The sequence below is a fragment of the Antechinus flavipes genome, chromosome 4 (genome assembly GCF_016432865.1).
Source record: "Antechinus flavipes isolate AdamAnt ecotype Samford, QLD, Australia chromosome 4, AdamAnt_v2, whole genome shotgun sequence".
Classification (NCBI taxonomy): Eukaryota; Metazoa; Chordata; class Mammalia; order Dasyuromorphia; family Dasyuridae; genus Antechinus; species Antechinus flavipes.
Genome location: NC_067401.1, coordinates 289,140,966 through 289,156,915, shown reverse-complemented (window position 1 = coordinate 289,156,915; position 15,950 = coordinate 289,140,966). Strand labels below are relative to the sequence as shown.

Here is a 15,950-nt window from a genome sequence, read left to right as displayed (position 1 = left end):
AACTGGTGCAGAGTACTGAGAAAGAAGAGCTCCTTTTGTGGGGAGAGGGAATAACAACAGAACAAGTTTGTGCCTCAGAACAAACATAGACTAGTGAATGATCCAGAGAACTTGGGCAGAACTGGGGTTCTTCTATTACTATATTAGAAGGTCTAAATAAAACCCCCAGGCTGGGGATTAACCCGTGTGAAATGCAAACACCTATGGACTAGCTCCATGGAAACTCCCAAGTGGGAAGCCTTCTGGGCCTAGCTGGATTTGATTAGAGCCTCAAATGGGAGAGTGAGGAAAAAATAAAAAATAAAAACCATTCAAGAAAAACAAGATTATGAAAGGAAAAAAAAAAGTTAACCAAAAGGAGATACAGAGTCTTAAAGAAGAAAATAATTATTTGAAAATTAAAATTGGACAAGGGGAGTCTAGTGAAGCTATAAGAGACCAAGGAATAACAATATAAAGAATGAAAAAATAGAACAAAATGTGAAACATAAAAAAGCAACTAATCTAGAGAACAGATCAAGAAGAGAAAATATGACTAATTAAAAATACCTGAAAGCTGTTACCAAAAAAAAAAAAAACCTTGACACATTAATTCAAAAAATAACCCAAGAAATTTGTTCTGAAATGATAGAACATAAGGGGAAAGTAGAAATAGAAAAAAATCCACCAGTCACCACCTCCTTCTTACTACCAAATTTCAAAATGCCCAAATCAAAAAGAAAATTTTACAGGAAACAAGAAAAAAATTCAAATATGCTGGAGCTACAATTAGAATTGTACAGAAATTTATTAGCAGCCACAGTAAAAGACTTAAGGTCCTAGAATCATTTATCCCAACAATCAAAAGAAATAAATCTGCAGCCAAAAATATCATATTTAGAAAAAGTATATATAATATTGAATGAAAAGAACATTCAGCAAAATTGAAGATTTTCAGGACTTTTGATCAAACCCAAACTTAATAGAAAATTTAACATAAGAGCCAATATCAAAGATTAATTTCAAGGAACTTAATATGGACAATTTATTTTTTACATGGAAATAGATACTATATATATATATGTATATACACACACATATATATATTTAAGATTGAGATTAGTAATTGGGTAATGCTCAAGAGAAAGATTGGGGCAGAGTTGAATATGATCTGACTCTAAAAAACAAAACTGTCTAGAAAAAGATAAAAATAGTAATTATATTATACAAATGATGTGCAGAAGAAGAATAAACACAAAGGGAGGGCTCGTAGGTCTGAAAATCTATTCACATTGGGAATGTACATTGATACCATGAAGAGTGTAGCACCCTCCAAAAATCTGTAAAGAAATAAGAGGAGAGAGAAGGGGGAAGGGAATAGGATAAGGTACAATTTAGAAGGATGTGTAAATTTATGGCAGTGGGACAAGGTACATAGATGAATGGGCAAGAGATAAAGGATAAGGTGGTTACAACAGGGTGTGTAGACTAAGGGTAGTAGGACAATGTATGTAGATTAATGGGACAGAGATAAAAGAGGTGAAAGAATAGTCTAAGATAAGATGGGAGTACAAAAGAGTGTTTAGGCTATTTGAAGTAGAATAAAGTGTTAAAATAAAGATTAATGGGAATAGGATAAAGAGGGAAAACTGGATAAGACAAGGAGAGGAGAGGGATTCTTGGGTTGGGGAGGTTTAAGCAAGGCAAGTTAAGGAGCAAAATTAAAGCAGAAGAGCTATCAGGGATAGGAAATAAGAGATATATAAAAACATAACAAGGATCAGGAGTAGAATTTGCTAAGGGAAAAGGGGCTAATAATCATTGATCTTAAAACAAAAACAAACTTACAGATTTAATAAAGAAAAATATATTTTATATGCGTATTTATGTATGGGTAAATGTATATGAATGTATATATATGTGTGTGTGTGGGTATATATGCATGTAAGTCTGAATGGGGGGGGGGGTGTCTGTGTGTATTTGTGCTTAACTAGCCCATTTAGGAGAAGTGGTGAGCAAAAAAGAATAACTACAAGGAAGCAAAGAAAACATCAATGGACACTCATGAATATAATTTTTTCCATTATTATATATGCTCTCTTGAAATGGAAATTTACAATTATATATTTTGAATCTTCCCGGATGTTCTGGTGGGCATATTACAATGTTTTGTTTTGTTTTGTATTTTCCTTCTCTGTCTTTTTTCTATTCTGTTTTTTTTAATTTTATATTTAATTCAATAAATTTTCAAAAAGGAAAAAAAATACTCAAGTGGCTAAGTATACTTGATGCAGTTAAGGTTTTAACCTAACATTGCTCTTACATCAGAAATAAACTTAAGTGATGTTTTGTTCTAGCTTAAAAAAAAAAAATAGAATGAGTCATTTTAATCGCCTAAGAATTAATTACTTAATGCTATAATAAGGTGCACATAGACAGTGCAAATTAAATAAAGACCTCTCATTTTTTAATATTTTTCCTAATTGTCTTTAACTGATAAACAGTAGTGATCTAGTTCATTTAACCATGAAAAGAGTTTATCCAAAGAAGGGCCTTTATTGTGTCCTAAACCTTTGAAACCAACAAAAGTTATTTAGATTCTACTATTGTGATACTTTGATTAATGTGAGAAGTTTATCTCCCAAACATTAAATAGCTGACTCTGAAGCTTTGTTTTAAATGTTTTCTATTCCTGCTGTCCTCACCTTGATGGAGTATTTGGCATTTTTATTTGATACAATCTAGTTAATTATATAATGAAGTTTTAATTTATATAATTTACCATATGCCTCCCAAGTCTATTCCATGCACTATACATGTGATGTGATACAGCAATGGATTGCAGTCTATCATAACTAGCCATTCTGATTTTCTGTTCATTTTAAATCCTAGATTTTGGCTTCATACCTTTTTTCCCTAGTCATTCCTATACCCTTTACTTAACCAGTACTTAATGAGTCTGCTGACTGATAAATTGACCTTTGTGTGGTTGAAATAAAAACATTAGATTTCTTAAAGCCATGTAACCTAATAAAATACCATGAGCAGGCAAGAAAGGTATGATGTATGGTATTAAGGTTCATATAGAGAAGTTAATGAAAAAGAGGAAAGAGATCTATTAACAAGAAATGTTTTCAAGAAGGTATTTCTAAACAATTGCTTCCTAGTTATAGTACTCTGTTTTAATACCCTTAGTATGTTTGTACTACTGAAAGGAGCCACTAAGGAGCAGTCTTTTAAAATTGGTCAAGAGATTGCTGAAGCTGTTACTGCTACCAACCCCAAGCCAGTAAAATTGAAGTTTGAAAAGGTAAGAAGAATTTATTCTCATGCAACACTAATATTTACACATGAACAACAGGATTTTTAATTTAATAGACCAAGTTTCAGGATCAATCATATGTATCCCTAAAACTTTAAAAATCCTTTTAAAATTTATGTTCTCAATATAGTTTTTCTCAACATTATTTTAGTGGTGCTTTTATGTAGGCAAAAAGTCATATTATAGGACTAGAGCTTAATGTAAATGTTACCCCAAAAAATCTCTATTGATCATTGTATCTATACTAATAGCTCACATTTATATAGCACCTTAAGATTTGCACAATATAGAGAAAAAAGTGGCACCTCCTGCTCACAGGGACTGTACAACCTACTAAAAGATTGACAAATCTACAAGTGATCACATTATAGGACAATATATGATAAATACCATAGGAGTGGTTTAAAGAAATACAAAGTACAAACAGAGAAGAATCATAAATACAGCAGGTTGAGATTATTGGGGAATACATAATAAAAGCAATGGAAAGGAAATTTTGGCATGAGAGGTAGCTAAGATTTCATTAGTTTAAAATGGACTGAAATCATTATTGCTACTACTCAGAAAAGTATTCCAGGAGGGGCAGCTGGAGGGGCTGTGGTTACAGCATCTTCCTGAATTCAAATCTAGCCTCAGAAACTTAACACTTCCTAGGTGTTTTACCCTGGGCCAGTCACTTAACCACAATTGCCTCAGGGGGAAAAAAAAGAAAAGAAAAGCTCATTGAGTTTTACAGTTAAGTGTTTATTAGTGGCCTTTGAGAGAGCAGTTTTAGCTTCATGAGAAGTTAGAAGTCAAATTTCAAGGGCTGAAGATATGTATTTGAGGAAATGGTAGCAACAAATATAGTGTATTTTTTGGACAGGTTTGGTGAAAAGTGTGCAGTCGTCCTCAAAGTGTAGTCCAAAGAATTGTTGGGGTCTCTGAAATCCTTTCAGAGGGCCTACAAATTCAAAATCATTTTTATTTCTAATATAGTAAATAGCTATAAATATAATCCATGTGAACAAAAACTCTTTGAACAGATCCTCGATAGTTTTTTAACAATATGAAGATACTGAGAACAAAAGTTTGAGAACCACTGGTGTAGAGAGTGACAGCACAATAGCTTGAAGACAGTGATAGAATTGAAGGGGGGAAAGAAGGAAAGAAAGACTAGAGAATTAAGTGAAAACTACACGCACATTTGTAAGCAGAGACCAGGACAGAAGAAAAGAAAGAAGATGCACTGGAGAGAAGATAATTAATAGAATAAGCTCCTGTAGGAAGCTAAAGTGAATTAAATCAAGAGCACAAGGTGTAGAAGTTAGTCTTGGCAAAATTAATTCTGATACTTGGAGTGAGCATTTAAAATATTTTGTTAACTGTTTTTTCCAGGCACCTCAAAATAATCATTGTCTTGCTTATTTTGTGAAATTTGATCTTAAAGCACCTTACTGTGCATACATTTGACTGCTATCCATAATCTTAAATTTAGGTAGGGTCATGGATTTAGAACTAGAAGGAAGCTCAGAAGTCATTTTATCTAACAGTCTCCTTTTGCTTGTGCAATGTCACACAGGTTCTAAGTAGTTTGTTTTGTTTTGTTTTGTTTTGTTTTGTTTTATTTTGATAAAACAGAAACATAACTTAAACAAATGACTAACAGTAGGAAGAGAATAGTGTAAAAAGATTTTGTTTTTCATCGTAGGTATATTTGCCCTGTGTCTTGCAAACCAAAAAGAGGTATGTTGGTTACATGTATGAAACACTGGAACAAAAGGACCCTGTATTTGATGCAAAAGGAATTGAGACAGTTAGAAGAGATTCCTGTCCTGCTGTTTCTAAGGTAAATACTGGCTAGCTTCTCATCCTTTGAAGATGATATGGCAGAGCAGACTGTGAGATAGATGGCTTGTTTGTGAAAACCATACCACCATCTCTGTTATTTTGGATCATAAGTAAGAAGAAGATCCTAGATCACTGAATCAATCTATCGGTAATCCAAGTTTCGATTTGTCCCATACCACATCTTTTACTAGACCTGCAAAACAACTTCATATTTCACTGCCTAACCTCTAATGGAAAGATTAATTCCAGAAACGAAGAAAGAAGAGGAAATAGGAGCCTAAAACATTCTCAGCCTCCAAACAATTGAAAGCTGATTGTATTTGCATTTTATTAACTACAGATAAGATTTCTATACAACAATTAAAACTTTACAGATTCCTCGACCACTTTTAAATCTTAATTTCTTTTGAGTTTTTCTTCACCCACCTTATTCCCTGAACACTGTTTCTAAATCAAGTTAAATTAGTATTCTGATAAAGTTCAATACTATCCACATCAAGTTACATGTTAAATGCCTAATGAGTTGTAGACCATTTTTATTTATTAGTGTGTGGAAGTGAGATGTATAGTTCAGGAACTTAGTAGAGCTGGGTAACTTAAAAGTCAGAGTGAGAATGTCAAAGTTATAAGGGACCTTGGGAAGCTATCTAATCAACCCCTTCATTTAAAACCATTATTTATTCTTTCTCCTAGTCACAGAACTGTATCTTAAGCTAACCCAACCTATACTTTCTATATATATAAGCATTTTTTAAATAAATTAATGAGCCCACCTTTTTAATATTGACATGTGCCAGGACTTGGTAATAAAGTTTCTTTCACTTGTATTGGTTTAAATTTAGTGCAAATAAAAGCCAGCATTATCCAGTGAACTGTTGTTCTGTGTGAAATAAATATAGTTTCTGCCAAAAAAAATATGTCCGATTCCAAAGCCTTCTCTTCACTTGGCACTAATTTGCCAAGAATGCTAAAAGACCAAAGACTGAATAGGCAGTGGAGTTTGTCACACTCCTTGCTATCGTTTTGTATCATAGTAAAACCAGAATAAAGATGCAAAGATTAAGAATTGCAGATGTATGAAATCAAGCCTGACCTCTCATGTCTCTGTTAGGTCAAGTCTTTTAGAAAAATCTCTAAGTTTTTCATTATTTAGTCTCTCTCTAAGTTTTTCATTATTTAGTCTCTGACTCTGGTCACACTATAAATTTCTGATAGAAATCCCATTCCAGGATGATTTTTATAAGGAGTTTTACATACATTTTTGTATTTTGAAAAGGAAAAAGAATTTTGAAAATTCTAAATAATCTTTTAATACAGATAGTATATGTGACAGATTATGTAACTTGGTAACTGACTAAAGGGTTGAAATTATAATTTATGTATATAATATATGAAGAATATAGCTTTAACTATAAATATGAACTGTGTTTATCTTCTTTTTAAGATTCTTGAGCGTTCTATCAAGCTGCTATTTGAAACAAGAGATATCAGTCAAATTAAACAGTATGTTCAGCGACAATGTATTAAGCTACTAGAAGGAAAGGCCAGTCTACAAGATGTTATCTTTGCAAAGGAATACAGAGGGAGTTTCTCCTACAAACCCGGAGCCTGTGTGCCAGCTCTTGAGCTTACAAGGTAATGATTTTATGTGGTAGGGGATAGAATAGCTGTTAACATTTATCTCAGAAAACAGTGTCATATATCAGCTGAGGATAGTACCAAGTATTTTTCACAGGCCCTAAATAAATGAGTAGAAGTGCTGTCTACAGATTAGTGTTTCACAGCAAGTATCAAAATCCTTCATATTCCAAAGGGACAAGCACAAATACATTATCATCCTTTTACTTGAATACAGTAAAAGGAATCGCTTCCCATATTCCCTAAATATTCACTTCCTTTATAAAATCAGGAAAAACATTGCACAAATGGTTTCTTTCCTATGATTCTTATTGGTAGTCATGCTATTTAATTATTTAATTGGAATTATATTAATTATTTAAGTGGAAATAATTTATAGGCTAATATAGTTTGTTTCTTTTATATGCTTCTTGACAAAACAGCTTGACCATTTTTAAGCTTTCTGTGATGCATAGTTTTCTGTACTAAAGCATTTGAAAAAGTTGCTCTGCTTTCTGAAATAAGAAGGAAAAAAAGATACCTGACATTTACATAGCTTTTTAAGGTATACAAAGCACTTTAAATACATCATCTCATTTGATCCTTGTAATAAGCAGCAGACCAAATTCTCTATTGACATTTATCATTATATTTATTGCCTTTGGAACTTGCCATTATAGTAATTCTCACTGGCATTGACTAATAGGTTTTGAGCCAATTGATATTGTAAACTGATTTCTTAACAGAGCTTTATTTTACAGGTAGCCATGCTTTCAAGGAGGGCTAGCAGTACATAGAATATGAGGTCTGACATCAGGAAGACCCCTCTTCCTGATTTCAAATCTGGCTTCAGACTTCATAGCAGTGTGACCCTGGGCAAGTCACTTCACCCTGTTTGCCTTAGTTTCCTCATCTGTAAAATGAGCTGGAGAAGGAAATAACAAACCACTCCAGTATCTCTGCCAAGAAAACCCCAAAGGGGATCATAAAGTTGAACATAAAACAATTGAACAACAACAAAATGCCTTTCAACAAACTCAACCTCTCCCCAAAGGAAGTATCTTCTGTAGCACAGAATAATACATGATAAGTGCATCAAAAGAGAACAGAAGAGTGCTGTGTGAAATCCCTAGGAGGAAAACCACTAATAACTTTGGTCAGAGACAGTTTTCAGAAAAGAAATATTTAGAATGTAGAATCTAGAGCTTGAAGAGATCTTAGGAAGAATCCAGTCTGGCATTTTTACAGATTCAAGATCCTCAGAAGACAAATGTCTCTCAAGGTCACAAGAGCAGTCACTGTCAGAGCTGGAATTTGAGCCAAGTCTTCCACTTCTAGATCAGTGCTCTTTCCACAACATCACAGTTGGCTTTTAAAGGACATGGATGTGTTGAGGGCGCTTTAGGGTTAGACATCTACTGCAGCACAATTTGGCTGGAGCCTTTAGGTTACCTAGAAGGAAGCGATATGAGATAATTGGGGGAAAAAAAAAAGGGGGTACTCTCCTGCCTGATTCTTCGGATGTGGAACCAGAGAGTTTGAATGTTATTCATTAGATAATAGGAAGCTGTGGGAGGATTTTGAGCAGAGATAATGACATGAACAATCTATTCATAAGGACTAAGCCCCAAAGGGTTAGGATACTATCCGGTACCAGTAAGAATGAGGTCGTACAGAAAGAGTAGCCCAAATTACTTCCAAGTTCATGTAAATTCTTCAAACAGTTGTAAATCTTACTTGGAAGGTAGCTCCAGCAGAGGTTTGTGTTTCTAGGATACCACAGCTTCACATTTTGCTGTAGTGCCCTTATTTAAATTCAGTGCTTTCTGCAAGGCAGGTGTATACATTCACATAATTTTTTACACAGGAAAATGCTTGCTTATGATCGACGTTCTGAACCACGAGTGGGGGAGCGAGTACCTTATGTCATCGTGTATGGCCTACCAGGAGTCCCTCTAATCCAGTTGGTAAGGCGGCCAGTTGAGGTCCTGCAAGATTCCAGCCTGAGACTGAATGCAACCTATTATATTACAAAGCAGATCCTTCCACCCCTAGCAAGAATATTCTCACTTATCGGTATTGATGTCTTCAGTTGGTACCAAGAGTTACCAAGGGTAAGTGTATTTATGTGATACTAGAAAACGATTTCATTTTTAGCAGTTCTTACAAAATCAAAAGTGATGTTTATCTGAAATTAGAGGAAAAGTAAAAGCAGATGTGCATTTTATAAATTCTAATGGATTCTGATAATGTAAAGGGAAATATTGAATTACCCAAGTTACTTCAAAAAGGAAAGTTAGAATTTTCTACAAACCCCTTTTCAGGTTCTTCCAGGTTATCTCGTTGGCAGAAATGTTAGAATAAAACATTTTCACAGACTGGGTAATAGACTTAACTATTAGATAACTATACATAAACTCTTTAACAATAAAAAACATGAATAAAGGAATAAGAAATTATCTTTAAAATGAGCAAAGTATGTTGTATTCATTGTTAAGTATTGTGATGGAAAAGGATCAAATGCAACATAGGTTTTTAGTATACAAGAATTACCCTTAATTGATATATTTACTGCAATAATGAAATTTAAAAGTTTTTCATAGCAGTCTATTACTATAACACATGAGATGATTTTTTCTTAGGGCTTTGGTAGGGTTTGATCATTTTAATTAATGAATAAGATTATGTCAGTTATTCCAAGCCCATTTGGCTTAGAAAATATTTTATGGACTGACCATACCTCTAAAACCAGAATTCTATGAATCATTAGTGTTCATGAGCTCAGACTGCAGAAAGTAGATGGAATGAAGCTAGCTGATGATACATCTAAATAATGTTCTACTTCTTTAACTGCTTAGGTTTTCAGCCTAAAGTATAATAATAGGGAAAGTTTTGTTTACACTTGTATAACAAAAAGTTTGAGGTAATCACTGTCCATAATCTTACTAATCAGTAAAAAGTTATGGATGGTTATTTTGCTGGACACTAATTTTTCAGCAATGTTTGTTTCAAGTATATCACTGTCATACATGTAGATGTGAGAACATTTGTGGAAGCTTAACCATCTGCAAGTTACTTAATAAAGAGGCCTAAAAAATAGGCAAAGAAGAATATGAAGTAATGTTAGTATGATGTTATTTTCATTTATAAGAATAGTAAAAGCAATATGAATTATTGTAGTTCATATTATGTATGACATTGTATTAATTACATTTAAGCAAGTTGGTTAGTAACACAGTACTGCTAATTAAAATTTTAAATATATTGGACTTGTCCAGTCATGGTTTTTAAAATATAATGCCTTAACCTTTGCCCCTTACGAGGAATCTGAAAATTATACCATACCCCCTACTAGTCTTGTTTCCAGTAGCCCAGCCTTCTCCAAGCTTCTGTAAATATTCAGACACATTCATGTGTACCATTTCTTCAAGTGATATTTGCCTTCAAGGTGACAATTTTAGAAATTTTAATGGCAAGCTACTCTGAAAATGTGATTGAGGGGTCCCTAAGACTGTTTCAGAGAGTCTATGAGATAAATACTATTTTCATAATAACACTAAGATGTTTTCATATCTAAAAAGGTATGATAGTTATAACCAAAAAATAAACTCTTTCATGGGATCCTCAACAATTTACAAATATAAAGGGGTCCTGAGATCAAAAGTTTTAAGACTGATCTAGAAAACTGCAATCCCTAGAAATTTATAGACCGTGTTATTACTACATGACTTTGGTAAACTGGTAACTGGGACTAAAACTCTTTGGCTCCATATTGAAGCTGGTTGAAATTTATTCATTTCGGAACTTATCTGTTTCCAGATCCAGAAAGTTACCACATCTTCCCACAGTGAACACGAAGGTCGAAAAGGCACCATCTCACAATATTTCACGACCTTACACTGTCCTGTGTGTGATGAATTAACTCAACATGGGATCTGTAGTAAATGTAGGAGCCAACCACAACATGTAGCAGTGGTTCTCAACCAAGAAATCCGAGAGTGGGAACGTCAACAAGAACAGCTGGTAAAGGTAACAGATCCAGAATCTTAAATAAGAGTCTTCTTCCCTGGCAGTTGAATCAATTCATAAGCACAACACAGGATACTTATTTCATTTCAGCAAGCATTTAATAAATGCCAGGTACTTTGCTAAGTATCCCTAAGGGACTTAAATTCCACTCAGAGTAAACAGCAACGTACATAGAAAATTTAATACCAAATAGAAGAGCCATTCCTGCAAGAGAGACAATCAAATAATATTAATTACTAGAACTTAGGCTGACAAGAATAAACTACCCAGCTAAGCTGAGTATTTTTTTCCATGGAAGAAGATGGACATTTAATGAAATAGAGGAATTCCATTTGTTTCTAAGGAAAAAACCAGACTTAAACAAAAAATTTGATCTCCAACAGGACTCAAGAGAAGTAGAAAAAGGTAAAAGGAACTCTGGAGGACTGTATTTCTGTTCCATACATAAAAACCATATGTATAATTTGATTTTACCAATATAGCATAAAAAAGGGAATTAGAAATGGAAAGGGAATAGTGTCAGAAATAGAAAAAAGGGGAGACAAAAAGAGGGAAACTATATGCTACGATGAGGCAAAGGAAACCTATCATATGTGAGGGAACTTAGAGAGGGGGAGGAACATTGTGTGAATCCTATTCTCATCAGAGTTGGCTCAAAGAGGAAATAATTGACCTATCTGTTTTACAGAGATTCTTCTCTCACTTCATTAAAAAGTGGAGAGGAAAAGGGAAAAGGAAAAAGAGTAATAAGGGAAGGGTACAAGAAAGGGGAAGAGATTCAAAGGGAGGAGGAAGGGATACTAAAGAGGGAGAGCTGCGTGACACAAGTGGGACCAATAAGTTTAATATTAGGGAAGGAGGGCAAGAAAAAGAAAAGTATAATCTGGGGATATTAGGATGGCAAGAAATACAGAATTGGTTATTTTAACCGTAAATGTGAATGGGATAAACTCTCCCATAAAGAGGAGGTGGATAGCAGACTGGATCAAAAGTCAGAACCCTACACTATGTTGTTTATAGGAAACACATTTAAAACAGGGAGATGCACACAGAGTATAGGTAAAAGGCTGGAGCAGAATCTATTATGCTTCAGATGAAGTCAGAAAAGCAGGGGTAGCCATCCTTATCTCAAATCAAGCAAAAGCAAAGATTGATCTAATTAAAAGAGATAAGGAAGGAAACTATATCTTGCTAAAGGGTACGATAGACAATGAAGCAATATCAGTATTAAACATGTATGCACCAAGTAGTATAGCATCTAACTTCCTAAAGGAGAAGTTAAGAGAGTTGCGGGAAGAAATAGACAGCAAAACTATAATAGTGGGAGATCTCAATCTTTCACTCTCAGATTTAGATAAATCAAATCACAAAACAAATAAGAAAGAAATTAAAGAGGTAAATAGAATATTAGAAAAATTAGGTATGATAGATCTCTCGAGAAAACTGAATGGTGACAAAAAAGAGTATATTTTCTTCTCAGCAGTTCATGGGATCTACACAAAAATTGACCATATATTAGAACATAAAGACCTCAAAATTAAATGCAGGAAGGCAGAAATAGTAAATGCTTTCTTTTCAGATCACAATGCAATAAAAACGACATTCAACAAAAAGTTAGGTGTAAAAAGACCAAAAAAGTAATTGGAAACTAAATAATCTCATCTTAAAGAATGATTGGGTGAAACAGCAAATTATAGACACAGTTAATAATTTCACTCAAGATAATAAAAATGGTGAGACATCATACCAAAATTTATGGGATGCAGCCAAAGTGGTAATAAGGGGAAATTTTATATCCTTAGAGGCTTACTTGAATAAAATAGAGAAAGAGAAGATCAATGAATTGGGCCTGCAACTTAAAAAGCTAGAAAAAGACCAAATTAAAACCCCCCAATCAATTACTAAACTTGAAATTCTAAAATTAAAAGGAGAAATTAATAATATAGAAAGTAAAAAAAACTATTGAACTAATAAATAAAACTAAGAGTTGGTTTTGTGGAAAAACCAATAAAATTGATAAACCTTTGGTAAATCTGATTAGAAAAAGGAGAGAGGAAAATCAAATTAGTAGTCTTAAAAATAAAAAGGGAGAACTTTCCACCAATGAAGAGGAAATTAAAGAAATAATAAGGGGTTACTTTGCCCAACTTTATGCCAATAAATTTGATAACCTAAGTGAAATGGATGACTACCTCCAAAAATATAGGCTTCCCAGATTATCAGAGGAGGAAGTAAATTGCTTAAATAGTCCCATTTCAGAAAAAGAAATAGAACAAGCTATTACTCAACTCCCTAAAAAAAAATCCCCAGGACCAGATGGATTTACATGTGAATTCTACCAAATATTCAAATAACAGTTAGCCCCAATGCTTTATAAACTATTTGGAAAAATAGGGAATGAAGGGGTCCTCCAAATTCCTTTTATGACACAGACATGGTACTGATACCTAAACCAGGTAGGTTGAAAACAGAGAAAGGAAATTATAGACCAATCTCCCTAATGAATATTGATGCTAAAATCTTAAATAAGATATTAGCAAAAAGACTACAGAAAATCATCCCCAGGATAATACACCACGATCAGTAGGATTTATACCAGGAATGCAGGGCTGGTTCAGTATTAGGAAAACTATTAGTATAATTGGCCATATTAATAATCAAATTAACAAAAACCATATGATCATCTCAATAGATGCAGAAAAAGCATTTGATAAAATCCAACATCCATTCCTAATAAACACACTGGAGAGTATAGGAATAAATGGACTTTTCCTTAAAATAATCAGTAGCATCTATTTAAAACCAGCAGTAAGCATCATATGTAATGGGGACAAACTGCAACCATTCCCAATAAGATCAGGAATGAAACAAGGTTGCCCACTATCACCATTACTATTTAATATTGTATTAGAAATGCTAGCTTTGGCAATAAGAGTTGAGAAAGAGGTTAAAGGAATAAGAATAGGCAATGAGGAAACCAAATTATCACTCTTTGCTGATGATATGATGGTATACTTAGAGAACCCTAGAGACTCTACTAAAAAGTTATTAGAAACAATCCACACCTTTAGCAAAGTTGCAGGATCAAAATAAACCCACATAAAACTTAGGCTGAAATGACACATAGCAGCAGCAACATTAGAGTATATTGACACTAAAGAAAAATATTTTTGGATCTATTCAAATATACTACATTCTGAAAGGAATCCAATAAAAAAAGTCAAACTACCCTCTCCGTGTGTATCACTGCACAGTACTCCTGTGGAATTAAATTAAATATAAAAATATAGTAATTCTACTAGGTCAGATTTCTACAGTAAAAATCTTTCAAATTTATAGTTTATAAATATATATATATATCAATAAAAAGGCAAGGAAAATAATTTTTGTTTTAAATTAGAAGTAATAATCTGATAGAAAATGATCACAAATTTAAAATGTATACAGAAAGAATTTACATTTAAGCATTAGGATATTTTATGTCAGGTTTGAATATGAATATGAAAAATTATAATTTAAAGTCTCAGGTTTGGTACTATAAAGTAGATAAAATGAAATCACGGCTGGATTATAATAGATTCATAAATGCAAAAAGGGAGTTTGTGTTCTTTCACAGAGGCATGAGGGAGCCATTAATGTTTCTTGAGTGGGAGAATGCCATGGTCAGACCTATACTTTAAGAATATCAATTTGGGGGCAGCTAAATGGCACAGTAGATAGAGCACCGGCCTTGAAGTCAGGAGGACCTGAGTTCAAATCCAGCCTCAGACACTTAATACTTCCTAGCTGTGTGACCCTGGGCAAGTCATTTAACCCCAATTGCTTTAGCCAAAAAAAAAAAAGTATCACTTTGGCAGCTATGTGGAGGTTGGATTAGAGAATAAAATATACAGACTTTTTGAGTAATTGGTTCAGCAATAGGCTGACCCTTAAATAGACACATAAAGTGCTTCTCAACAGAAAATATGAATAAAAGAAAAAGAGCCTTTAAATGAGCAAAAAGTGTTGAATCAGTTGCAAAATGACAATGATAAAGGATCATGGGCAGTATGGAATTTTAGAAAAGGAGATTTTAATCTGTTTAATGTCTTTGCAGGGAGAAAACTTAAAAGTAGTCCAGAAGAGAGGTGATAATGATTTGGAGTAGTAGTCTTAAGAGTAGAGAAGAATTGGATGTAAGAGATGCTGAGGAGTTAAAAGTAACAAGATTAAACAACTACTTCCTCATTAATATGGGGGGTGCGGCAAAGAAACAGTGATAAGAGATAAGAGACACTGAGAAGTCAAAATTTACTCTAGTCTTGCGAACCTGAAAAACTAGATGGCTAGAAAGTGCCCTCACAGAAATAGAAAAGTGTGGAAAGGTGGAGGCTGAGGTAATGAATTCCATTTTGGACATACTGGGTTCGAGATGCGTATGGGATGTCTTCATAGAGATTTCTAGCAGAATGTAATGCCAAATTAGATCAGGATAAACATGAAAGCTTGATGCATAGATCTGTGAGCTACCTACCTAGAGATGATTGAACCCATAAGAGCTAATGATTTCACCAAGAAAGACTGAAGAGAAAGAAGAAAAAAGGATCCTAGACAGCCCTTTGTTCTTTCATGCATGGGGGAAGGCCATGGATAAGGGTCCAACAAAGCAGACTAAGAAGGAAGAGTCAGACTGAAGGAGAACCTAGAGAAAATGTTGTCACAAAAACATGAGGAGGAGAGGATTCATAAGGAGGGAGTGGTCAGTAATGTCAGATATTGCAGAGAGTTTTAAAAAAAAAAAAAAGGATTAAGACTCAGAAAGGACCATTGGAGATAGTGGTGGTATTGGAGGCAAGAATACAAGAAGTAAGATGCGTGTGAGAAAGTGGAAGCAATAAGTAAAAATCGGTTTTTCTAAAAATTTTACTGTGAAAGAAGAGAAAAATGTGATATGATTTCTTCAGGAGCTGGCAGAATCAAGTGAGTTTTTAAGGACAAAGGAAACTTTGTTTCGTAGCTAGTGAAAAAAAGAAAAGAAGAACTGAAGGAGCTACCTCCAGGAGGAAATGAGGAAATTAGAACCAAGAGTACAAATAGAAAAAAAGAAGTGTTCTCCAAGACTAGGAAAAGGAGAAGAGGCTGGGGGCATTATGTTGAAAGGAGCTAAACAGAGATGGACATACAGCAGCACTCT

General features: G+C 33.8%; 1 protein-coding gene across 1 annotated transcript in view; it reads left to right on the top strand.

Moving 5' to 3' along the window:
• The window catches only part of REV3L (REV3 like, DNA directed polymerase zeta catalytic subunit), a 253,915-nt gene that overhangs the window by 225,002 nt on the left and 12,963 nt on the right, over nt 1-15,950 (top strand). The window contains exons 27-31 of the mRNA XM_051997548.1: nt 3,175-3,289; nt 4,992-5,129; nt 6,576-6,766; nt 8,616-8,862; nt 10,568-10,777. Coding sequence (XP_051853508.1) covers nt 3,175-3,289; nt 4,992-5,129; nt 6,576-6,766; nt 8,616-8,862; nt 10,568-10,777 — 901 coding nt within the window. The remainder of the gene's footprint in view (nt 1-3,174; nt 3,290-4,991; nt 5,130-6,575; nt 6,767-8,615; nt 8,863-10,567; nt 10,778-15,950) is intronic.